Source organism: Pongo abelii, chromosome 3, assembly GCF_028885655.2.
Source record: "Pongo abelii isolate AG06213 chromosome 3, NHGRI_mPonAbe1-v2.0_pri, whole genome shotgun sequence".
Taxonomy (NCBI): domain Eukaryota; kingdom Metazoa; phylum Chordata; class Mammalia; order Primates; family Hominidae; genus Pongo; species Pongo abelii.
Window position 1 is genome coordinate 174628241 of NC_071988.2, and position 27336 is coordinate 174655576.

General features: G+C 38.5%; 2 protein-coding genes across 16 annotated transcripts in view; one reads left to right on the top strand and one right to left on the bottom strand.

Moving 5' to 3' along the window:
• Nucleotides 1–18503, bottom strand: part of TIGD4 (tigger transposable element derived 4) — a 36265-nt gene extending 17762 nt beyond the window's left edge. Inside the window, exons 1-4 of one of the 9 annotated variants that reach the window (XR_008524804.2) lie at nt 18153–18503; nt 12078–12294; nt 10348–10436; nt 8040–10182 (exon numbers count right to left, since the gene is read on the bottom strand). Coding sequence is in view for 6 of the 9 variants with exons in the window: in XM_054554578.2 (XP_054410553.1) it covers nt 8097–9635 (1539 nt within the window). In the remaining 3 variants the exon portion in view is untranslated. Of the gene's footprint in view, nt 1–850; nt 10183–10347; nt 10437–12077; nt 12295–13566; nt 15417–18129 lie in introns of those variants that run through there. The other 8 variants (XM_054554578.2, XM_054554575.2, XM_054554576.2 and 5 more) reach the window with 8 other exon arrangements.
• A 2-nt stretch (nt 18504–18505) lies between these two features.
• Nucleotides 18506–27336, top strand: part of ARFIP1 (ADP ribosylation factor interacting protein 1) — a 129315-nt gene continuing 120484 nt past the window's right edge. For 3 of the 7 annotated variants that reach the window (XR_010139350.1, XM_009240375.4, XM_009240377.4), the window contains exon 1: nt 18524–18774. The gene's annotated coding sequence lies outside the window, so the exon portion shown is untranslated. 7 annotated transcript variants of the gene reach the window in all.

Genomic DNA, 27336 nt, shown 5'->3' on the forward strand with positions numbered 1-27336 from the left:
GGTTATTAGCTTCATAGTAGATTTAAATTGCACATACTACAATTCAGGAATGAATAAATACTCTTTTTTAAACAAGTTAAACTTTACTTGCTCTCAAGCCCCCATTTCTGTTTGGTAGCAGAAAAATAACAAACTTAATTTTTCCACTTAAATATAACTGTCTTGGGCTGGGTGCAGTGGCTCATACCTGTAATCTCAGAACTTTGGGAGGCCAAGGTGGGCAGATCATCTGAGGTGAGTTCGAGACCAGCCTGGCCAACATGGTGAAATCCCGTCTCTACCAAAAATACAAAAATTAGGCAGATGTGGTGGCACACACCTGTAGTCATAGCTACTTGGGAGGCTGAGGCAGGAGAAATGCTTGAACCCAGGAGGTGGAGGTTGCAGTGAGCCAAGATCACACCACTGCACTCCAGCCCGGGCAATGCAGCGAGACTCCTTCTCAAAATAAATAAATAAATAAATACACACACACACACACACACACACACACACACACGTACGTTATTTAGACATTGTAATCTTTAAACTGTTCCCTAGCATAACCTCTGGGTGCAGGTGCAGGACTTGTTACACATAGAAAAGGCATAACTAAATAGTAAACTAATCACTCTATGGTGTGGGGTGAATGTCTTTCTGCAAAGTACTCCAAGAATTGAGAGATGCAATTCTGGATCTTTTTTGGGGAATGGTTCCTCATTTGAGCAGGTAGTGACATGAAAATGGCTTCTATCTCTATGCTAAGTCTATTTCATAATATAGGAAATAGGGTGTTTGGGAGGCCGAGGCAGGCAGATCACCTGAGGTCAGGAGTTTGAGACCAGCCTGGCCAACATGGAGAAACCCCATCTCTACTAAAAATACGAAATTAGCTGGGCATGGTGGCGAGCACCTGTAATGCCAGCTACTTGGGAGGCTGAGGCAGGAGAATTGCTTGAACCCGGGAGGCAGAGGTTGTGGTGAGCCAAGATCACGCCATTGCACTCCAGCCTGGGCAACAAGAGCAAAACTCCAAAGAAAATAAGGTGTAATACCAGCCAATAACCCAGGCAGTGACCTTGCATTAATGATTAGAAGAGTTTCTTGCCTTAGAAGAAGAAGTTAGGGGAAAAGAAAACAAAAGCCAAGTCTTTATTCCTAATACAAGAAACAAGACTACCTGTATCTTTAATTTACTTTTTCCATTGAGCAAATATTTAATCATATCAATAGCCTGCTATGTATTTAGTAGGTACTCTTGGGGAGATATAAAGGAATTATATGATAGTCTCACCTTTAAAAATATTCACAATCTTGTTGAGATTTGACAACTAAGAAAAAAATAATTTTAAGTGGAGTGAAGTGGGGCTCTTAATCTTTTGATTTTCTCCTTGACACAATGGCTAAGAGTTTTCTGATCAAAGAAGCCGACTCCTTTGGCCTTAAATTAGGCTAATGTACAAAGATGAACATATAATTTATTATGTTAAACCAGCAAGTCTACTTTTTCACCAATTCAATACCATGGTATAGTTTCTATTTTACTTGGCAAGGAATTTTCTAGCCCTGTGGTGATGGTAAAATATTCAACAAGAAGAATTTGCAAGTCAAATTTAGAAAATATCCTCTTCAGTTCAGGCCAACATCATAGCATATACACTCAAGTATAATAAAAGAAGTTAAAAAAAGTTTGAGCCTAGACATTTCATTCAATATATAAACATGTATATTGAGTCAATTCTCTATTAGAAACATTTAAATAGTTTCAATCTTTTATTTTTGTTTTATGCTATTACAGTACTGCAATCTTTTTTCCGAGGTTCTGCAATACAAAAAGCTCTGAAAACTTTTTTGTAACCCATTTTGTGGTAAAAGTTGAATGGACGTGAACTTATTTAGCAATAAAACCTACAAAGTTATTAAGCTATTCATGATCTTCACTTATCTGACTTCACATGAATATATGTTTCACTGCAGAATTATTTTATTGTAGGGTGTTTTTCCAGTACCTACTGGGGGTGTTATACAATACAGAGCATATGCAATATTATCTTTTTTAAATATAAGAAGTTTTGAATTCTGAAACACATATGCCCCAGGGTTTTGAATATGGGACTTTGGAACTATAGGCATTGCAACAAATATCCTTAACATTTTTGTTTTGTCAGGATAAATGTATATCGTGTACACATATCAAGTCAAATTATCTGGGTTTGAATCTTTGTTCTGTCATTTATTAGCTGTGCTATACTTCAATTTTTTCATCAGTAAAATGGGGATAAGATTTCGAATTATTCTAGGGATTAAATGAGGTAACATATGCAAAACACTTAAAATGTCTGGAAATTAGTAAGCATTTAATACATGTCGGCTATAATTATGATAACATAACAGTGTACCAATTTATCTTTCTAACAACAGTGCATCCATTTCCCTATGCTTTTGTCTACATTTGGTATTATCATTTTTGTCTAATGTGACAGGCCAAAAAACAAAGAGAGAGAGATCCCATTGTTTTGCTTACATTTCTTTGATTTCCAGCGATGTTGAAAATATTTTCCTACTTTCATGAACCATTAGTATTTTTATACTCTTTTTCTTGAGTGTCACTATTTTATAAAGATCTTCCCTATTACAATATTTACATTTCCTATTACAATTCCTTATTACAATATTTATATTTACCTGTATTTTTTCTTAGTATTTGCAAGCCTGTTTGTTACTATCTTTCTTTCCTTCCTTTCTTCCTTTTCAGAGTTTAATCCTTTTAGGATTAATTTTCATATACGACTTTAAAAATATCCTATAGAGTTAGCCAGTTGCCCCAGTACCAGTTAAATACCAGTTACTGAATAATTCATCTTTTCTCCACTGATTAAAAACTCCATTTTTATCACATACTAAATTACTGGTATTCTTCTAGATATTATATATTAATCCTTTGATTGATCTATTATTTCTTTTCTTTTTTATTTATTTATTTTTTTGAGACCGAGTTTCGCTCTGTCACCCAGGCTGGAGTGCAGTGGCGCAATCTCAGCTCACTGCAACCTCTGCCTCCTGGACTCAAGTGATTCTCGTGCCTCAGACACTGAGTAGCTGGTATTACAGGCATGCACCACCACACCCGGCTAATTTTTGTATTTTTAAATTTTGTATTTTGTAATTTTTGTATTTGTAGTAGAGCCCCATGTTGGCCAGGCTGGTCTCGAACTCCTGACCTCAAGTGATCTGCCGGCCTCGGCCTCCCTAAGTCCTGGGATTATAGGCATGAGCCACTGCATGCAGCCTGACCTATTATTTCTCTTGCCCACACCATATTGTTTTGACTTCTGGTATGTCAAATACTCCATTATTTTGATTTTTTCAAAATTTTCTTAGGTATTGATACACATTTATTCTCCCACATGAAAATCAGAATGCATTGGCAAAGTTTTCAACAAAACTGCCTGGGGATTTTGATTGGAATTAACTTGAGGAAAACTAGCATATTCCGTATTGAGTCTTCTCATTTATTCAAGAACATAAAATGTCTTCATTTCTTCATAAACTTTATGTATGTTTCATAAACTTTAAAGTCCTTTTTAATAGCTACAGCTGATTAACAAGTTCTGAAACAAGCATGCCCTTTTAATTTTTAGCAAATGGAAAACTAAATTGATTAACATGTGAATACCTTTATTTGTACTAGGTAGTTGTGAGGGACTGAATGTTTGTGTACGACCCCCGACCCTCCGCAAAATTCATACGTTCAAGCCCTCACCCACAATGTGATACTTGGAGATGAGGGGGAGGTAATTAGGGTTAGTTGGGATCTTCATGTTGGGAGTTAGTGCCTTTATGAGAGACACCAGAGAGCTTGCTCTCTCTCCTTGCTCACACAAAGAAGTCATGTGAGCACAGAGTAAGAAGGTGGCAGTCTGCAACCCAAGAGGAGAGCCTTCATCAGAAACCAACCATGCCAATGCCCAGATCTTGGACTTCTAGCCTCCAGAACTGTGAGAAATAAATTTCTGTTGTTTAAACCACCCTGTCTATGATACTGCAATATGGAAGTCCAAGCAGACAAATACAGTAATATATTTGTTACTTAGTGTGTCCCCAGACTCTGGGTTACTCCAGGCTTCACAAGTTAATTCTAGGCCAAGAAAATAGGACAACTGAAACAGTAAATATGGCCATAGAAAGGGCTACTTTGTTTGTAAAGTGCATTTTATTGTATTGCTTTGCATAAGGATTGATTCAGAAAAAATAAAGGATTCTAAGTCACTTTTTTCCCTCGTTCAAAATGAAAACCTCTCTGTTTTCCTTTATTTATTTTTTGAGACAAGGTGTCTATCACCCATGCTGCAGTACAGTGGCATGATTTTAGCTCACTGCAGCCTTGAGCTCCTGGTCTCAAGTGTTTCTCCCGCCTTACCCTCTTGAGTAGCTGTGACTACCAGCTCTTGCCACCATGCTCAGCTAATTTTTATTTTTAAATTTTGTGTAGAGGTGGAGTCTTGCTCTGTTGGCCAAGTTGGTCTTAGACTCCTGGCATTGAGCAATCCTCCTGCCTTGGCCTGAAAATAGTTTCTGGGCTCCATATTTCTAGAAATGCTGGTTTCCCTATTTTATTGCATAGAAGAATGCCAATGAGAAAACTGTTACTGATGTTTAGTGACCACATGTTACCATTTGGGCAAATTTGGAAGTGGTAACATGGAAGTACAATGTAGTCATTCCTTATAGTTGTGGAACACTTTACTAAATACATTTATATTTTTATATGCAAAATTTTCTTTCAGTCTCATTCTATGGAGTAAACTCAGATTTAGAGAAATATATGTCTATCACAAGGTAGCACAAAATTAGAGTTTGATTTGACTTATTCCACTGAATGAAACTTTTTCTGAGAATGTATTATATGCACACTATGGTCCCCACCCTAGGTCTTTCTGTGCTGTGGTGGTAGGATTTTCTCTTAGCTTCTTGACAGACTCAAGCCATACTGTACTTATTTAGCTCAGGCTAGATCTAAGGATCTAGCCTACCACTGGACTCTGAAACCACAGCCAGATGTGTAGTGCTGCCTCTCCTAAGGTGCAAACCTCTCTCTGCCAGTCCCTACCAAACTGGAGCCCCTACTGGACCAGCAATTGAAAAGGGTGTCTCTTAACAGCTGAGGTATTTGCTTGGAAAGCTCTCCTTCAACCCTCTCTTTCCTCTTTTCCCCATTCTTTATTTGCTTGGAAAGCTCTCCTTCAACCCTCTCTTTCCTCTTTTCCCCATTCTGGTTAATCTGCTTTGTATACAGTGAAAAGGTTTGAGATTTGATCTCAGGTCCAAATGGGAAGCCAGGCAGGCCACATGAAACTCATAGGCCTTAATTTACTCATTGTCCTACTTTATCCTGAACCAAACCTTTCACTAGTAGTTAAGTGGCCACTGGAAGTGAAATGATGTCCCAAATTCAACATAAGACTTGCTCTTGATGAAGTAGAAGGAAGCAAAAACATTGTTGAAACAGTAGGGATTTGCAAGGCAAGAATAATGAAAATAATGCTACATTAAATTGAAAAACAGGCAAACTAAAGTTGTGTTTTGAAAAGACAAGCAATATTTAGTTCTAGCTTTGTAATGATTGTGTACGTAGAAGATAAATCAGGAGCAAGATATGCAGCAGTGATTGTCATCTGAGGAAAAGTTAATTTCTAAAATTTTTATTCAAAAAATTGCTTATATGTCTTCTAAACTACAAAAGAGTGCACAGTAACAACTCATCTTTGAATTTAAATCTGTGGGCATTTTAAATTCTTATTTATAATAGCTTTGTCTTATTTTTTAAAATTAATTTTACTTTTTTTGAGACAGGGTCTCACTCAGTCACCAAGGCTGGAATGCGGTAGCACAATCACTGCTTGCTGCAGCCTCAACTTCCTGGGCTCAAGCAATCGTCCCACCTCAGTCTCCCAAGTAGCTGGGACAACAGGCACGTGCCACTGCATCTGGCTAATTTTCTTATTTTCTGTAGACATGGGGTTTCCCTATGTTGCCCAGGCTGGTCTTGAACTCCTGGGCTCAAGTGATTCTCCTGCCTTGGCCTCCCAAAGTGCTGGAATTACAGATGTGAGCCACCATGCCCGGCCTTGTCTTATTATATTATCTTTAGATACATTATGCCTCAGAAATATTTATGGATCATGGAATGGATCATGTCATATAGGAGAAAAAAAAGAGGGTGCTTTCTGTACTTTGGAAATATTGAACTTATTTTAAATATTTTCAAAAGAACTACACTGGAACCTCTGTGATTGGTATAGAATTACCAAATCTGATGGCGTCCCAGTATTTCACTAGTAATGGTGTTCTCAGAAGAGCTCTTATGAATAGTGCTACCAGCATGGATCCAGCATATTTTCTTTGCCCTCAGTCCCCTAAACTCAAGGGAAGAAAATAATACAATTTTCCTTCATAGAGTATAGATAGGAAGCATTGTGGTACATAGAGGAATACAGGACTAGGTGACAGGGAACAGCTGCATTTTAGTTTTGGCTCTGAGATATTTTTAACCAAATCATTTCATCTTTCTAGGTTTTAATTTCCTCGTCTATAAAAATGGAGATAACAATTCTTTTATCATTGAATATCTGGAATGATTAAATAAAACAGATCACAAAAAAAGAAAAAAATTATTGAGGAGCCAATATATGCCAAGTACTATAGTTAAAGGTGGAACTCCTAAGAGCTCCATCAGACCCATGATTGTACCAAATTACAATTTTAAATCAAATCATTAATAAAATGCTTTCAAGTAATCCTTATTTCACTCTAAAAGAAACTTTAATTTTAATACATTTTAAGGCTTACAATTACCAACTCTCAAAAGCAGAATAAATCAACAGTTGAAAAATAAAAATGCTTCCTATAGATATTTCCTTCCAAATGTGTCATCTGTTGGCAGACTAATGATTCATAGTAAAAATAATCTGTATGTTTTACATTTTTATAAAATATTTTTCAAAGGGGATACTAAATTGAGTGTAATAAGTTAAATAAGCAAACTAAAATTTAACAATGGAAAAGTCTCACAAATTATTGTTACAACATTCTACTATCTAAAGACTACTTTATAGATGGAAATCAATTAATTCCATACAATATTTTAAAACATTCTATAGATAAAACTTCCTCAAACAGAATTTTAATACAAAGTGTTACCCATCAAATTTGGGGGAAAAAAGGATTACATACATCAAAATATGCTAAAAGGACATTTAGTTTTACCTGAAAATAAAATTCAGTAAAATCCAAAAAATAATTAAATATTATAGATTAAAAGCTTGAGTGTTAAAATTAGAAAAATATCTGGGCATAACTATTAAACTATAAATATCACAATAATTTAATAAATGTTTCAATAATATACTTTTCTATTAAACACAAATATACATATAAATATTTAGGAAGAATCCACAGCTTCTAGTTACAGATGACAAACCTGATAGGGTCACAGCTTTTCATTTGACCTGATATACAAATAACTTGAAAGTAGTAAGACTCATATTTTTAATCATTTTGGTATATAGTTAGGTCAGATTCTATTTTCAGCAGTTTTCCATAATTTATTAGAAAGGTCAGCTAGTTATGTGAAAAATAATTTAAAATTACTTTATCTTTGATATTTAAAAAGTCTAGTTAGAATACATATGGCATATATATATCTTTATAAAAATAAACTATTGCTAGATTTTTTTCTGAGATTAGGTAGATAAATTAAAATATTCTAGAACATAATCTGAACTTAAAAAAACAAAACAGAAATCACCAATTCAATGTGCAAATATAGCAGAAGAGTTCCTTTTATGTTTGACATATTGACCATATGTGTCTAGTATAGCCCTTTGAAATACATTTTTTACTCCCTAAAACCTTGTTAAATAGAAATTAGTATTTTTTTATTCAATCATTATTTACTAGGGAGTTTTGCTATTCAAACCAAAGGTTTTTGCAATTAAACCAAGGATTACTAGTTTTTCATTTTTTATGTTTAAGTGGTGTGGTATAACTCCTTTACATACCTTATATAATAAAATGTATCAGGAAAAGCTATTACTCTTTAGATGTACAATACATAGTTACTTAGGTGATAAAGAGTTAATAAAATTTTCAAGGTCTGCTAAAGAATTTTGAAGTCCATCGTTCATATCTTGACTTCTAAGAAATTTTTTCAGAGTATCTAAAGCAGTTATTGCCTCAGATTTTGATGGTAAAGGGAGTTCAGTTCCTGGAGATCCATCATCATCTTCTTCGTCAGAAGTGTAAAATCCAGTTTCATCCGATTTACTTTCTTTGGTGCATACGGAATCACCATTTGGTGCTGCTTCACATGTCTCCAAATCGTCATCCAGGGCAGCATATTCTTCTATAGATAAACCTTCAGGAAATTCTACTCCTGCCCCCAGAGCATCAGCAACCAAATCCAGACCAGTATCCTTCTCTGCATTTGTTATGTCACTTTCTCCCTTTTGAGATTTGAATCCTGCCTCTTCATAGCTTTTAACAATAGTCTCTGGGGTTACAGCCCTCCAGCAAAGATGCAATGTATCAACTGCGTCTAGTAGTGAAAATGTAAATTCTTTGCTACCTTCAACAGAGCTTAAAAATTTCTTGATAAGACAGTGTCGATATTTGATTTTAAGGCTTTTAATAATGCCTTGTTTCATAGCTATACATTTGGAAGATAAACATGATGGAAAGAATGCTAACTCAATGGATTTTAGGTTCTTTACCTCTGGATGTGCTGGAAAAGACTCAACAAAAATCACCACTCTTCGTTGCTGAGCTTGAAATTTCTCATCAAGCTTTCGCATCCATTGTTCAAATACATCGGAGGTCATCCATGCCATTCTGTTAGCTTCATAACACACAGGCAATGATTTTAAACCTTTGAAACAATGTGGATTTCTCTTTTTTCCAATGAGAAGCAGAGGAAGTTTCTCTGAGCCATCCATGTTTGTGCCAACCACCAGAGTTATTCTGTCTTTGCATAACTTTCCAACTGAACATGTTTCGCCTTTAAATGCAAATGTATTGGTAGGTAACATTCGATAAAGCAGCCCAGTCTCTTTTATATTAAAAACATTTTTAGGATGATAATCATTTAAATAATAAGGAAGTACATTTTGGTACCAGACAGTCGAAGGGTCTACTGGTACACCTGTAGCTTCCACAGGTTGAGCTCTGAATACTAAACCATACCTGGATTTAAAACGATCCAGCCAACCATTACTGCACTTAAAATCATTATGGCCCAGTTTCTGGGCAAAATCATTAGCTTTTAGACGTAACATCGGACCATTAACTGGTACATTTAGACACTGAGCAATTCGATACCACCTCATTAATGCCTCTTCCAGATCTGTGTAAAAAGCAGTTCTCAGTCTTTTTCTCTTTGGATCAAATCTTAGAGATTCAAAGGCTTCTAGAACTTTGTCTTTATTCTTCATAATAGAAGACAATGAATTTTTCTTTATTCCATATTCAGCAGCAATCTCTGCTTTTTTCTTGCCACTTTCCACTGCATTTATGATGTCGATCTTTTCTTCAATGGATAGGCTTTTCTTTTTCTTCACTGTTACAGGCAGAGTTGAGGCATCCACAGAAGCTTCTGCCATCTCAGCCAGTGCTTATGTAGAGATTACTCTTCTTACTTCCTGGTGACTGTTACTTTAATTACATTTGTTTTCCAGTATGATATAGATTGCTGCTTTCTAACCTACTTTATATACTAAAAGTTGGTAAGTGTCTAATAGTCTTATTTTGTAGGAACTTGATGACAAAATATGCTTTTTCAAAGATCTGAAGAAGAAAAATATTATATGCAACTAGAATATTTTAGAAGAGAAACTTCCTTCCTAGAACCTTGTATAGCTCAGTTTATAGCTTATTCAGAGTTGTAGAAGTCAAGCTAAAATAGAAATCTCATTATATAAAACCTGTCCAGTCCTGCTGATGTATTTTTGGAACTTCAATCCTTTAAGATGATCCATTTTATCCATGCACACATTCAACCACCTATTAATTCTCCATAGAAGGCCTCAGAGATAAGAAGAAAAAACGTTCAAAAGTTTTCATGCAACTATTACCCATTAATTTTCAAGTTTGTTCATGGTAAAGAAGAAAATGGTAGAATCCTTCTAGAACTTGCCAGTATATCTTCTTCTGTTGTTTGAAAATGTAAAAAAAAAAAAAAAAAAAAAAAAGCAATTTTAGCGATATGTCAGTTGAATATTAAAATAATGCTTATACCCAATTATTATGTTAATAATGAAAATAATAGAAGCATGGTTCTGAAAATACAATAAAGTTTCCAAGAGAAATGCTTACCTCCCAAAGGCCTCTCTGTAAAAGCTCTCTAGTTCTGTTCTACAGATTTGAATTCTCACTTGCCTTTGAATGCTTTATAATATATAGTTCTGAAATAAATCAGATAAATTTAATCTATTTTGAAAATGTGGGCTTACCAAAATTAAAGAACTAAAAATGATGCTGGATAGATGCTTGGTGGCTATTTTTCACATGAGGTCACAGACTGCACCCTCTAACTTCTCCAAAAGAAAACATACTCAGACAGTAGTCACAAGGTTCAACTTTTAATAGCACATGGGAGACAGTGTCTCTTTTATAGGAGTCTCACAGAAAATGCTTCCCTAAAAAATCAAGTGACAATTCTATTTAAAAAAAAAATCTAAATCCCATTTGACCTAAAAGCTTAAAAACCCAATACCTTTTTATTTTTATTATTTAAAATTTTTCTCTTCTCTTTTTTTTTTTTTAACCCTTATCCTGTTAGTAGGCTAAGAACTCAGTAACTTTTTAATTAATTTGACACATTAGCTGAAGGTACAGAGGCCAGAAATACTGGACAAAAGGCATAGAAACAAACAATTAGGAGAGTATAATGCAGAAAAAGATGTAGACTAAGAATAGGAAGGATAGTGACCACAAGTCTTAACGTCTCAGGTCCTCTACTTTCTATCTGTAAAAAAAAAAAAAAAGGTGCCAGGCAGTTCTGAATTGAGAAGTGACTCTGCTATTTAGTACTCATGTGATCCCAGGTCATTTACTTAACCATTTGAAGCTTCAGCTTCCTTATCTGTAAAATGGGAGTAACTACAGTACATACTTCATTATTGTGCATTCAAAAAGATTCAATGAAAGAGCATAAAGCACGTAGCACAGTATTTAGTATTTTAAGAAAGTGCTCAACAAATAGGTGGTGATGATCTCATCATCATTATCTCTCTCATGTCTTTTGGCTGTGTGAATCTACAATTCGGGAAACTATAAAATCCTACTTGCAAACAGAAGCAAGAATCCCACCTTAAATCTATACTCAAAGTAGGGCTTTTCTTTTTTTTTTTCTTTTGAGATGGAGTCTCACTCTGTCACCCAGGCTGGAATACAGTGGCGCAATCTCGGCTCACTGCAACCTCTGCCTCCCGGGTTCATGTGATTCTCCTGCCTCAGCCTCCCAACTAGCTGGGACTACAGGCACACGCCACCATGTCTAGCTAATTTTTATATTTTTAGTAGAGATGGGATTTCAACATGTTGGCCAGGATGGTCTCAATCTCTTGACCTCGTGATCTGCCCGCCTCGGCTGCCTCCACCCTCCCTAAGTGCTAGGATTATAGGCGTGAGCCACTGTGCCCGGCCTAAAGTAGGGCTTTTCTTAAGCCATGAGAACAGTCACATGGCCCCAGATAGGCTCACCTCTACTTTCCCAAGTCAGCACCTCCCTTATCAGAATCTGTGGGGCAGCCAAGATAATAACAAGCTAATTTGATGAGCAGTGTTACTTCTGTGTGAGTGTGGGCACTCCATTCTTCTTGCTGGGCTTCCTGGTTTCCCAGGTGACACACAACTTTTTGCACAAAATCTTTTGACAAAACTTTTGCCAAAATTCTTCTGCCCTTGTTGTCCAACTCAAAGGAGGAATTTTTATCATAGGAATTACAACCAGTAAAGGAATTCTTTTTTTAAAAAAAGTGTCATTTCGAAAAAAGTCTTAAAAATGATAGCCCAGGGTTTTAGTTTTTAAATGGTTTTACTACCTGTACTCCAAATAACTAAGGAGGAAGGTAAAACTGGATTTCATTGGTCCCAGTTACAATGTGGTTAAGAGCAGTCCAGAATCCAGGCTTTTAAATGTCAAGTCAGCATTCTTTTCACTATATTACAGTATCTTTGAATCACACTGGTGGGGCCTCCTGTGACCATAGTTACTGATTCTATGCTCCCAGCACCAACCTAAGCCAGCATTTCCAATGCCTTAAGAAAAAAAAAAAAAAAAAAAAGCAACATTAGGCCTCCATGGAAGAATAGGCCATTATGAATTCTGTGAACACAAATAGCAACTCTATCTGTCAGGGAGGGCAGACCTAAGTAATAAGATTTGACCATACAACTAACGTTAAAAAAATCTTGCTTGTATATGGGATCTCTTCTTATATTTTCCTACAATTTTCCGTAAATACGCAATTATTTCAAAATAAAAATAAAATTCTTGCTCTTATTAGGAAGATACCAACCTTCAGAAATTGACATAGCAAAAACCAATTTTTCAAAGACAAAACAAACCAAATTTACTAGGAGAAAGAAAATCTCCCAACTTCTTCCTTCCTTCCTTCTTTCCTTCCTCTTTTCCTTCCTTCCCGCCTTTTTTCTTTCCTTCCTTCCCTTCCATCCTCCCTCTCCCAATCCCTCCCTCTCTTCCTCCCTCCCTTCCTTCCTCTCTCCCTCCTGCCTTATCTCATTTATCAGAAATAAAATCTATCATGTCAAACAGCAAGGATTATAGAAAAAGTAATTTCATTTTCTTCTTTTCCCATCCTGGTTAAAGCGATATAATATATACTATCAGAGATTGCTCATTATCTTGAGAAAATTGAAAATGTGATAACTTTATTTAGGAAGATTAGGTTTTTCCCCTGAGTTAACATTAGTCAAAGCTACAATTTTCCATGATAAGATACAATACATCTTTATTCCTAAAAACAATCACATTTCTAATCCCAAACAGACAAATTAGACTTTTTCCCTAGAAAAGAATAAGGCATCAATACTACTTGATCAATGAAGCTGACATTCTCCAAACTCCAACAGTATAACATCTGGGATATTCTTTTGCAAGGAGTAATGGCAGCAGCTAATATTTCTCAGAATAGTCATCCTCTCAAGCTCATTTATCATTCTCCCTCTTGAAAATATTACAGCAGAGAAATGCTATTCTACATATTAGGGAATATTTTCTCTATGTCAACGGTTAAGCTAATCAGAAAATAAGAATATGCAAATCATCAAAAAAGACTCACCAAATTAATTTCAAATAAAGAAAACAATGGTCAATCCTACTACTAATAAGAAAAACATAAATCTTCTTTTAAAAAAACATACATTTTTGTTTTTGCCTATCAGAATGTCAGTATCTAGTATTTGCTGGGGTGAGGTAACAGGGTGTTAGGAGGCACATAAATTGTTACAATACGCTTATGGAGGGCAAATTTGCAATATGATATACAAACCTTAAAACTGTGTATAATGTTTTATCTAGCAAGTCTATGTCAAGGATTTTTTTTTTTTTTTTAAGACGGAGTCTTGCTTTGTCACCCAGGCTGGAGTGCAGTGGTGCAATCTCAGCTAACTGCAACCTCTGCCTCCTGGGTTCAAGCAATTCTCCTGCCTCAGCCTCCCAAGTAGCTGTGACTACAGGCATGTGCCACCACGCCCAGCTAATTTTTTGTATTTTTAGTAGAGACGGGGATTCACCGTGTTAGCCAGGATGGTCTCCATCTTCTGACTTCGTGATCTGTTCACCTTGCCCTCCCAAAGTGCTGGGATTACAGGCGTGAGCCACCATGCCCGGCCTATATCAAGGATTTTATCCCAAAAGAATAATTATAGATGTAAAAATAATTTCTTACAAATGTATTAGTTTTCTACTGCTAATGCAACAAATTACCACATACTCAATGCTTAAAACAACACCCATTTATTATCTCACAGTTCTGTAGATCTTAAGTCCAGGTGGGCTCAACTGGATCCTCTGTTTAGGGTCTCACAAGGCAGAAATCAAGATGTTGGTCAGAAGCTGGGCTCTTATCTGGAGGCTCTGGGGAAGAATTTGCTTCTAAGCGCAATCAGATTGTTTGCAGAATTCAGTTCCTTGCTGTTGTAGGACTACGGTCCCTGGTTTATTTTTTTGTTGGCAGTTGGCAGGGACTACTCTCAGCTTCTAGAGGCTTCCCTCAGGTCCTTGTCTGTGGCCCTCTTCATTTCCGCAACGGAGAACATTCCTCCTGTAGAATCTCTTTCACACTTTGAATCTCTCTGACTTCCTCTACTGCCACAAGCAGGAGAAAACTCTCTGTTCTTAAAGTGCTCACTTGATTAGGTTAGGTCTACCTAGAATATTGCCCTTTTGATTAATTCAGAGTCAATTGATTAGCAACCTTAATTACATCGCCAAAATTCCCTTGCAAGTAACATAACATAATCATGGAAGTAATATCCCATCATGTTCACAGGGAGAGGGAATTATACAAGGTAAGTGTCACTGGAGTTCATCTTAGAATTCTACGTACTACACGGGACTATTCCCTGCATTGCTATATAATTACGGACAAAATTGAAAATATGCAACAAAAAGGATTCATTCAATAAATTAAGAAATATCTACATGCTGAAATACTATTGTGCCACACAAAGAGAATATTTAATGATATGAAAAATTCCATGATACATTAAGTGAAAAAAGCAAAATATAAAATTATATGTCAACAAATACAACATACACTAAAAATTACATGAGAGCAGAGGCTCATGGTTATTCCTACACAGCTCACTTCCAGCAAACCATAGGGTGTCAATAACAATTTGTTAAATAAATGAAGAAATATATATCTACATAGATATAAAGAAAAAAAATACATTGACCAAAATGTTGAATGTTCTCTCTAGGTAAATGAATTATAAATAAGTTCAGTTTTTTCCTCTTTATAGTTAAAAACATTTTTACAACTCTAATGTTCTACCTTTTTTTTGCTTCCACAACAGTCATCTTAGAATAATGTTCTACTTTTGCACCAAGTTATTAAAAAAAAAATCAGTATCAGAAAACATAAAGCTGGCATTCTTCCCATTCAGAATCTCTAGGAGTAATGAGTCACTCTCCTTTTATCAGTAGTTTATACCCCTCTGCAGAGTATCAACTACTTTCCAAACTTAAGAAAGCACTCACTCATTGTCTTCTACAGATAGATAGCAACTATATCCACTTAATCCTGCTTGTACCATTACCCTAAGTAGCAGGAGTTGCTGGTATTCTTGAACTTGCCTGGTATGCAGCAGACAACATTTCCATAACTCAACTAGAGTTGGCCAATTTCCTGGTGCTATAAGAGAATCAAATAAGTCCAAAGTTCAGTTTCCCAAAAACCATCTTATTTATCATGGGAAAACATGCAAAACAGTAGTATAAAGCAGACTGAAATGGGGGCTCAAATCAAAGACTGTAAGATCCAAAAAGAGGGAAAAATGAATTCTCACAGGGAGGATAAATAATGGGTTCATGACAGAAGCAGCATCTGAACTCAACTGTAAAGGATGGATAGGTACATCACAGGTAAGGAAAAATAGGAAAACATTTCTGCTGATAAGAATAGAGAATAAAGCATGGAAGAGGGAAATAATGCAGTTTGAAGCATATTAAACATTTCTTTGCAACTAAAGTTTCATATCTATGTCTATATTGGTATTTATACCTATCTCTATTAGTTGGCTAAATTAGCACTTTTCCTTCAGGTATATAAAAGAGAGTGCTCATTTGCAAGATTGAGGCCAGATCTTGGTAAGCCTTTAATGCCAGGATAAAGAATTAGACTTCATTGAGTGTGCCACAAATGCCATTCAGGGCTACTAGAGTTCCCCACAAGCCCAATGAATAAATAGCACCTGATTTTTCAAAAGCCAAATAAACAGCCAATAGCAGTGCAAAGTTAAATGAGTAGATAATCTCCATGTCATCAGTATATATGGAAGGCAGCTATTCCCTTTTTTCTTATCTCTCCAAAAATAAATGACAATTCAGAGAAAAGTAGTAATCTTCTATTCTAAACAAAATGAGCAGGCAGGGTCCCCCAAGTTTTAGGGCAAAGGAGGAAAGGAAGAAAAGAAGGGAGGGAGGGAGGAAGGAAGGAAGGAAAAAAGGAAGGAAGGAGGGGAGAAAGGAAAAAAGGAAGGAAGAAGGAAGGGAGGGAGGGAAGGAGGAAAGAAGAGGAAGAAGGAAGGAAGGAGAAGGGAGGGAGACAAGAAGGAAAGGAGGAAAGGAAAAGAGGAAGGGAGGGAAAAAAGGAAGAGAGGGAGAGAGGGAAGAGAAAACAAGTCTCCTCTAAGCAGCACCAGGCTTAAAATAATGTTTTTCAGTTAGTACCAAAAATATTCCCCAATCCAAAGAACGCTGGTTGCTGCTTCCATTGTCTCAAAGGATGTATAGAATTCCACTATTTTCCATCACCAGCTGAAGTAGTTTCTAGTGTTTTCTTGGAGCCAGACTACATTCTAATTTCCTTCAGGGCAGTGGAAATCATGGAAAGATTAATCCCGTGTATATATAGCCTTGCACAGGGTAATACTGTGGATGAGGATTAATCATACACAGCACCAGAATTCACTGAAGAGTATCTAACTTAGTTAGCACCTTCACCAAGCAGAAGTTAGCATTAGTTCCAAATCCATCTGAATCTCCATCAAAACCATCAGCAGCTGCCAAAGAAACTATGAACAAACTAAAGCAAGTCTTCACCTTTCCAAAATAAGAAACACTTCTGAGTCTAACAGTCTAATAGTTAGACTAACTTTAGTCAAGCTAAGTACCTCCAAATTCAAGAGACAGCTAGCAGGAATCTTTAAGACAACAGCCAGCAAAAACAATTTAGTATTCATTGCCCATATCATTCAAGCACCGCTGAGTCCTACCGTACACTTCCTCCAAGTCACCCTTCTGAAACCCTAGGACCAACACTTGTACTTAGCTGCAAGTTCTGTAGTCGTTCAGTTCCTACACAATTACAGCAGTAATTAATTTAGATTGGGAATATTTTCTTATAATTGAGAAGACTAATGGTCTCCAAACCAACAAGATGGCTTTGTACAGAAAAATCCACACTAAGCTATAAGAATTGAAGTTACAGTTTGAGTGAGTTGGCATATATATTTGCTCCTTCCTTTTGTTTAAGACAGAACCACTTAAGACGAGAGATTTATGTTTTGGAATTTCAGTACGATTTTTGTAAGAGCTGGTATCCTAGAGAGCTCAATCAATATTGTTATACATTGGAAACATTTATGGTGCCATAGGTATTTACTATTCACAGATCTGGGGAAGATACCTGCCAGGGATATTTCACTACACTGAAACTCCCTGGAAATCTGTAGAGGTAGAGCTCTGCCTTTGGGCATCAGTCATTAAAAGTATCTTGTCAGTTACTGCGACAAGTAAAGGCAGCTGAGAAATACGGTCTAAAGAAGGGTAAATCTCGCCATGTGCACAGTTACCCTTCGCATTTCTACAAGCGAAATGGGAGTAAAAATGAGCATTCAAAGCTGTCAAAAGCAGTCCAGCAGTTCGAAGGGATATTCTGTGATAGACCAACTGTATGGTACAGTGTGTAAATGAACTTCAGGTCTATCTAGCACCACGGCGGAGCCACGCTTTCCCACCACTGAGCGCTGGGGATGGGTAGAGTAGTGCAGGTTGGGGCCCCGTTTAGGAAACTATGAAGGGCTCTGAGAGAGCGAATTGTTCAGCAGTTTCCGTGACAGGACAATGATCTATTTAAGAAGTAATGGGGCAAGCAAAGAAAGCAGAGCTCGGTCATCCGGGAAAAGAAAGAGGAGCCGGAAAGAAAAGTATCAGGGAATCTACTGTGAGAGAGCGAGCAAAGCAAAAAGCGATCACAGATCCAGAGCAAGTAAGAGCTCAGGGATGCCGGGCCCGGGGGTCTAGCCTTTCTGAAGGGAGGGGGCTCCCCAGGCACGGGGGCAGCGCGAGGGAGCGCCCGCATTCCGTCTGCTGCCTTATCTTCGCATTCTCCCCACCACCCCTACCTTCCCCGCGGGACTGGAATAACCTTCTTCGTGCTCTCCGGTGGCTGAGAAAGCAGCTTTCGCTCTTCTGTGGTAGCGTGGCGGCGAGCTACATCCACCTCCACCCTCCCGGCACCAGCTCACGGTCTGTTGGGGGGGACTCCTAACGTGTGAGGCTAGGGTGTGTGAATGAAAAAGAGGGAGGCGGAGGCCTCCTGGAGACCTTCGACCTCTCAAGACCAGGCAGGGGCGCCCTTCCGCAAACTCCCAGCTCTAGCCTGTGCCTCTGGCCCCGCGCGCACATCCTTCTACTATTAGGTCGCTGCCAGAAAATTACCCGGGAAACGACACCGCCGGAGTCCCGGATGTGGTTGCTAGGGCAGCAGAGGGAGGGGCGTAGCCCGCCTCCCGGAGAAGGGCGGAGGGATCCTCGTGGGAGGTGCGCTGGCACCACCGAGACGTGGCCGGGCAAGGCCGGATTGAGGGAGAGAGAGGCCGTCCAGGGCCAGGGACAACGCTACTTCCGGTCTCCTCACTTCCGGCTTCGCTGGTCTTGGTGCTGGTTCTGGAGGCCGGGTTGAGAGGTCGCCGGTCCGACTGTCCTCGGCGGTTGGTCAGTGTGAATTTGTGACAGCTGCAGTTGCTCCCCGCCCCCGAGCAGCCGAGGTGCGTGGGGGAAGGGGAAGAAGGAAAAGGTCTGGGTCGCGTTTCCGCTTACTTCTTGCCAGGGTTGAGGCGATTCCAGAGAGCGGCGGAAGGGATAAGCCTCGACTTGGAAGCCACCGAGTTACCCTAAGACAGGTGAGGGCGGAGCTGGCTCGCCTGGGAAAAGGCGGGGGAAAGATGGTTTGAGGTGGCTGGTGGGGCGGGCACGTTGCCTCCGGGTTCACCGTTCCGGACTTTCACAGGGCACGCCTCTCCTTAGTCTGTGCCATATCTGCCCAAGTGTTGTGCCTTTGGTTTCTTCTGTCCTTCATTCCTTCTGTCCCTCTGAGTGTGCCCCCGAAACAGTCGAGTGAAGGTGTAGGACTGGCCCTTGCAGGGAGGCACTCTCTTGGCTTTGCATACATTGGGTGGGAAAAGGGGTTGCAGGATCCAGAATCCGGACCTTTCTTGACAAAGTGTCGGAGTGGGCCACCTTCAGGCTTGGTGTCCAACCCTCATTTCTCCCCTCCTCTCCCTGCATCCCCAACTTCCTCTCTCCCGCAGTGGGAGGAAGGGAGATAGTGACAGTCCCTCTGAGAGGTTCATCTGGCAGTGGTGCAGGGAGGAGTCTTGCCTGTGAAATGTCCCAAGCCTGACTGTGCGTCTGAGGACGTTCAAGGAATGCTGGAGTTTTGGAAAAGGAGTTGTGCGATTGTCTTCTGCTCCGTTCCTGTTTGCCAAGTTACTACTGTTTACGTGTCTAGGAAAAGGAAATAATTTTTTAAAAACAGTTTTTAGACGCTAGACGTTTTTCCCTTTTACTTTATTTTGTTATTACTTCCTTTGTTTTGTTCTTACCTTCCTCTTGAGCTCTTTGATTTCAAAAAGTTTACACTTTATGCTTCCTGCAGATCCTTTAGCCACTCTTAGGATTTCTGTCCCCCGCCCCTACCCTGTTTTCTCCTAAAGTATAAAATTCACCTAACTCCATTCTTATTTGATAAGGAAAAGCCGGAAGAGATCCAGAACTTCTCATAAACTTTTGCTTTCATACTTTCACCTGTAAGGGTGTGTTCCTGCTTGCCATTTAATTAACTTAATTGGCATAGAAATGTACACCAGAAATGGTTACCTTTAAGTCAGCCAGACGGCTTCAGGAATTGGCCTTTTCTTTTTTCTTTTTTTTTTTTTCTGAGACAGAGTCTCACTCTGTCGCCCAGGCTGGAGTGCATTGGCGCGATCTCGGCTCACCGCAACGTCCACCTCCCAGGCTCAAGCTTTTCTCCTGTCTCAGCCTTCCGAGTAGCTGGGATTACAGGTAGGCGCCACTACCGCCTGGCTAATTTTTGTATTTTTAGTAGAGACGGGGTTTCACCGTGTTGGCCAGGCTGGTCTCAAACTCCTGACCTGAAATGATCCGCCCTCCTCGGCCTCCCAAAGTGTTGGGATTACAGGTGTGAGCCACCGCGCCCGGCCGAATTGGCCATTTCGTTGCTGTTCTCTCAGAGCGGCTGCAGATGACTATATTTTACTGCTGTCTTAATTCTACTTTTCTTTCGTTTGTCCTGTGATGTTTTTTGTTTTGTTTTCCTTGCTTAGCATGACCCACGTCTTCTCCCAGAACTACCAAGTCTAACACACTTTTATCTGAGAAAACAGAAAATATTTCTAATGTATTTTCTGGATTAAATCCTTGCCTCAGTTACTTTAGTTTCTTTTCAAATTGATAAACTGGTTTTCCTTGGATTATGATTTACCTTAATCCTGGATGATGATTTGGGGTTCATGGCCTAAGGGTCAACAACTTTCAGGGGTCTTCCTCATTCCCACCCCTGAAATTATATGCAGTTTTGTTTGAGTGAATTTTTTTCCCCCCTGGGGAAAGTGTCCATTCTTTTTATCAAATTCTCAAAGAAGATATACAGCCTCTTGATAGATTAAAACCACCACTTAGGCAATATCTTGTTGAAGTTAGTGAAAACAGGTGTGTGTGTATGTGTTTTCCCAAACTGTGCAAAGGAGATATATAGCCTCTTGATAGATTAAAACCACCACTTAGGCAGTGTCTTGTTGAAGTTAGTGAAAACAGGTAGGGGGTGTGTGTGTGTGTGTGTGTGTGTGTGTTTTCCCAAACTGTAAATTGTTTGCTTTGGGACCAAGGAAAGGAGAATGCAGGGATTCTTCTAGTTTGATATTGAAATCTCTACTTTAAAATGTTAGTGTTTCTAAATTTCTTCCTAGACTTACAGAAGGAAATGAGCCTGCCCACTTTATTTCCTGATTTGTGGTTCTGAGGTTTCTTTTTAGGGATAGCTGTTTGTGGTCAATGCTCTGGAGATCCAGTGGATTTACAAACTGATGCACCTATCTTTAATATGTATTAAATATCACCAACCAACTAGGCACAGTTCAGAGTAAAACATTTAAATTCTAGTTGTATTTTGCTTTCATTTTCTTAATTTTTTTTGCTTGAGGCATGTACCTTAGGATTTGATTTGGCTTTGCTAGGAAGAGCAAACAAGATGTTTCAGTGGTATGGTCCTTTGGAATGTTGTTGCTTATCTTGACATCCCCTTTCCCTCCATTCTGTATGAGAGATATTTTAATGATTGTTTCTCTCTTGTGAATACGTTAGTACCCTTCCAAGCTTAATGTAAGTTTTAGAGTACATGTTTGAACTTACTGATTTGGTTGTGAATTATTTGTTGATTGAGGGTTGCAGTTCTAAAGGTCTGATACTTTTTTTTTTTAGAATGTTAACTTGAAGAGACCTATACAGCTCATCATAGTCTATCTTGAGTAACCAGTTTCTTCTGCTCACAAAATAAGTTTTCCTCTGTCTAGCAACCTCACTTGGGGGAGCAGTCAACATAAGTTTATAGAGAATAGCTTATGCTAGCCTGGGCACGGTGCCTCACGCCTGTAATCCCAACACTTTGGGAGGCTGTGGCGGGTGGATCACTTGATGTCAGGAGTTCAAAACCAGCCTGGCCAACATGGTGAAACCCCATCTCTACTAAAAATAAAAAAATTAGCCGGGTGTGTGTTGCATGCCTGTAGTCCCAGCTACTTGGGAGGGGCTGAGGCAGCAGAATCGCTTGAACCCAGGAGGCGGAGGCTGCAGTAAGCCAAGATCCCACCACTTCACTCCAGCCTGGGCAACAGAGTGAGACTCCATCTCAAAAACAACATCAACAACAGACTAGCTTATGCTAAATTAGTTTCCTTTTAAGGTAATAACAAATTCGGAAGATAGTTTATATCTAACACTGTAACAGTTACATTTATTTGCTTACCATGTGCATTAAGCTAAGTGTTTTACATTATTATCTCATCTGATAACCTTATAAAGTATCTAAAGTCCTCATTTCTATAGGTGAAGAAAATAAAGCTGAATGATTAACCAAAGCTAAAGTAGTCTGCTCAGAATTGCACTGGTGGAGCCAGTGCATGGCTCCACCTACGTTGTCTGACTCCAGACTACTACTGTAGACAACTTCTACCATGCGTCCATTATGTCCTTTTTGAAATGAGTTGGAGATATATCACCTGATTTTCTATCAGGTATTGAGAAAAGGTTGTTTCCTTTCTCAATCTTCAGTGGATGAACATCTGGTTGAATATCATACTGAGAAGTTTGACAAAAAGAAGTGAATTTGGAGGAGGCAGTTGGTAGGGGTTTCCTATGGGGATGGATATAAATCTCTGGTGTGTGTGTGTGTGTGTGTGTGTGTGTGTTAGAACACACACACCTACTTGAAATAAAGAATTGTAAGTATTAGAAATTCTTGAAATGAAGATTCAAATAATAAACAGATGGTGTGTGTGTATATGAGGAGGGGAAAATGTGAAAATGAAGATTATAAGTAATAAACTGGGCATTGTAAGAGTCTGGAAGTATAAATAAATTTTAGAATAATACATTTGGGATGGAGGAAAGAATAAATTCAGAATAGAAAAAGTAAATTAAACAGGAAACTTTAATATGGTTATGGATGGAAAACTAAAATATTTGTACAGAATGGAAAGTGAGTTGTTCCACTTAATATGGAAGTCGATGACTTAGGACCATGACAATCTAAAAGTCAGATATGTAGCACTACTTCTGGATGTATGAAAAAGACTATTGGCCTGAAAATAATTTTGTTTTCCTTGATCTTTACTAGCTTTTGGCAGTCATGGAAGTCACCGAATGACTCTTGCAGATTAACAGATATTCTTTATGAGACAAAAGTATTTATTTTCTTTTTCTTTTTCCTTTATTCCTATTCTCTTTCTCCCATCTCTCTTTCCATTCTCCTCCATTCCTTCTAAGCCTTTGTCTTAGGATGGGCATAGGCAGGTGTTGCTCAAACCTTTAGTTGTTCCTGAAAAAGGAATATAAAGTCTCTTTATGAAATACACTTTTTTCCCTTAATGAACATACTTATTTAAGTGAATACTGTTCTTCAGAGTAGGCAATCTGCTTTGAAATCTACTTCTAGTATGACTGTCAGTTCAGATTGAGACATACAAAAATGAAGTTCTTGCCTGGCTTCGTCACTTCGTGACCTCAGTCACCAGAATCTGAATAACTTTGGGTATTTGGAAAAAATCAGATCCTCTCTTGAAAGACAAAGATTTGGGGATCTGAAGGTAGTTGCAAAATAGGCAATTGCTCAAATCTTTTGTGAAAATATGGCAGTGTCTTTGCCATGTTCTCACTTAAGATAAGAATTTATATTTATTTTTGTATATCTGTGATAGCACTGGACTAGCAGCTCCTTGATGTTCAAGCTTGAGCCTCATTGGTCCCTGGGGAACAGTGACATACTGCCTTTGGAACAGGATCATAAAAGCAGCAGAGTTAGTGGTAAGCCCTAAATCTTCCAGAGGAGGGAGTCAGTTCGCCAACTCCAGTTTCTGCTAGCCTGAGATACTTATCATGGCACACATAAAAAATGATTATAATTGTATGGCAGACTAGAGCCAGGCCCTCCCTGGTTCCTTGGAAACTGTGGAGTGGGGGAATGGGTCACAATTTCAGCACATCTGTCATCCATTCTTGGCACACTGTTTGGAAATCTTTGCCCTGGAGAAAAGGAATATGTTACTCTGTTTAATACCTTCTGTTTGTTTAGCATGTAATAATTTACAAAGCACTTTCACATATATCCTCATTTTATTTTTACTCCAGCCATACCAAATAGGTAGAGCAGATAACATCACCACACTAGAAATAAAGAAATAGAGATTTAGGTAAAGTGCTTTGTCCATGGTCACATACCTAAAAAGGGATGGATCAGGAATTTATACCCTCAGTGGAAAGAGCCCCTGGGTTTAAGCCTGTGATCTGTAATCTCTAAAATGGCCAGGACCTTAAGTGTTTTGTTTCAGTGCTATATATTGCCCAGGCTGGTCTTGAACTCCTGGGCTCAAGCGATCTTCCCACCTTGGCCTCCCAAAGTGCTGGGATAACAGGCATGAGCCACTGAATCCAGCCTAAGTATTATAAATTCTTGAAATAAAAATTCAAGTAATAAGCAGAAAATGGAAAGGATGTTTTTTCTATTCCTCTAATCTCTCCACCCACCACACCTCTCTCCCAGTTAATTTGAAAAGTAGGTATTAGGGAATCACATGAAATATATGAGGAAGCTGTAAACCTGCACTGTCTAATGCCAGGGACGCTAGCCATGTGTAGCTATTTAAGTTAGTTAAAATGAAATACAATAAAAGATTCAGTTCCTCATTGTACCAGCCACATTTCAGTGTCAGTATCGTATGTGGCTGGTGGCTACTTTATTGGACAGTGCAAATTTAGAACATTTCCAACAACATTGGCCAGCCCTGATAAAACTTTAAAGTACGACATGATATGATGTGATACATAATTCCTATGTTGTTGAACCACAAGTTTAAAAATCTGCTACCCATGGTGCCTAGCAGTTTTTATTTTAGCTGATGAAATATTATTGCCATGTTCTCTCTCAGCTTTTTGTTTTAACTAAATCCAGATGGTCAAAGTCTAAGTCTAATGTTTTTCTTGGATATTTGGGGATTATAGTTAGCTGCTTTTCTAGGATAAAGATGTCAGCTTCATTAAGGGCATGAGTGTTTTCTGTCTGCTTTGAGCTGTACATCTGTATGTCTTGCTGTCTTGTTGACATCCTTTCTTGAATATCTCAAAGGTATCTCAAATCCAGTATGTCTAAAATGAAACTGATTTCCCCTTCCCTCCCTACAAAACTGCACAACGTTGGTTCTTTGTTCCTTTTTTCAGTGAATGACACAATTATCTTTTCATTGTAAAATCCAGAAAACTAGAAGTGATCCTTAATTCCTTCTCCCTGATAGATCCAATGATTCAACAAGTTTTTAAAATCTTACTTTCTACATGACTCTTGAATTTTTCTATTTCTTCCTGTTTCCACTACTGCCACTTCATCTTGCCTGAAACTTTTACAGTAGCCTCCATTCTTATCTATCCTCTCCAATTCATTACCCATCTTGAAGGCACAGTGATTTATTTTGAAACACACATTTGATTGTCACTCTCCTTCTTCCTCCCCCAGTGCTTTTATGGCTTTCCATTGCTTCTAGGATCAAAATAAAACTGCTTAACAGCGTTTAGCTCTCCAGACTCATCTTGTACCACGTTCTGCATAACTCTCCAGTTCAACCATGCTGGCCTTCTTTAGTCCTTTGTATGCACCTTGCTCCCTGCCATTTTTGCAAGGCTTTTGTACATGCTTTTCTCTCTGTCTGGACCATTCTTTCTTTACTTTCATTTCATTTCACTTGTTAGTTCCTAGTCATCCTTCACACCTCAGCTGAAGTTTTGCATCCTTAGAGAATATGCCAACTTCCCACATTAAGGTAATAGCATCATACATTTCCCACAGTTTGCAATTTACATTTATTCATATGACTATAAGATTTTCTTTCTGTTCAGTGGCCTGTAAACTTCATGAAGGTAAGGTCCATATCTTGTTTTCTTTTTTGGCTCATTTTTGAATCCCTAGAACCTAGCTCAGTACTTGACACCTAAATTTGACTTATTAAATTTCCAAGTTAATGGTATTAAGGATTTCAGTTCATCGAGTTTTGTAATACAAGAATTTGAATATGAATTTTTATAAAAATAGTGTTAAAATGGTAGTACAGTTTGAACATTCCTAATCCAAAAACTTGAAATCCAAAATGCTGCAAAATTCAAAACTTTTTGAGCCCAACGGGATGCTGCAAGTACATAATTCTGCACCCAACTTTATGTGATGAATCGAAGTCAGAATGCAGGTGTACAACAGTTTCCCCAAGAGAAAAAAGACCTACCTAGCCCCCTTCAGCTGCCATATATCTTTTCCTCACACACCCAGATACACCTACGCAAACATGCCCACAAAGGGCAATATAATGCCATGTGTATGTGTAAGAAATGATTGGTTATTGGTAGCATATAAGTTCAGAGACAGGAATGATGGTGATGTCAAACAACCACAGATTGTCCACATGAGTGGCTGAGATAGTGACACCTTTGCTTTTGGATGGTACAGTGTATACAAACTTTGTTTCATGCAAAAAATTATTGAAAGTATTATATAAAATTACCTTCAGGCTATGTGTATAAGGTGTATATGAAATGTAAATGAATTTTGTGTTTACACTTGGGTCCCTTCCTGAAGATACCTCATTATGCATATGCAAATTTTCCAAATGCCAAAAAAATCTGAAATCCAAAACACTTCTAGTCTCAAATATTTTGGAAAAGGGGTAATCAACCTGTAATTAAATTTTCAGTTAGACTATTTCTTTCGAGTGTATGGAAATAAATTATTAGGCCGGGCACAGTCGCTCACGCCTGTAATCCCAGCACTTTGGGTGGCCAAGGTGGGTGGATCATTTGAGGTTGGGAGTTCGAGACCAGCCTGGCCAACATGGTGAAACCCTGTCTCTACTAAAAAATATACATATCCAGATTAGCTGGGTGTGGTGGCCTGCACCTGTAATTCCAGCTACTTGGGAGGTTGAGGTGGAGGATCGTTTGAACCTGGGAGGCAGAGGTTGCAGTGAGCCGAGATCGTGCCTCTGCACTCCAGCCTGGGTGACACAGCAAGACTCTGTCTCAAAAAAAAAAAAAAAATGTGTTATTAGTAGTTATATAAAATATAGCAATATAGCATAGTATTCTTAGATTATTTTGTAATAGACCCTTTTATTTTTGGATGGTTTTAGTTTTACAGAATTACTGTGAAGATAGAATAGAGCTTCCCATACCCACTTTCCCCTATTATAAGATAGGCTGTGCGCAGTGGCTCATGCCAGTAATCCTAGTACTTTGGGAGGTCAAGGCAGGTGGATTGCTTGAGCTCAGGAGTTCAAGACCAGCCTGGGCAACATGGTGAAACCCCATCTCTACCAAAAATACAAAAAATTAGCCGGACATGGTGGTGCTCATCTGTGGTCTCAGCTACTTGGGAGGCTGAGGTGAGAGGATCACTTGAGCCCAGGAGGTGGAGGTTGCAGTGAGCAGAGATTATGCCATGGTACTCCATCCTGGATGACAGAGTGAGACTCCATCTCAAAAAAACAAAAACAAAAACA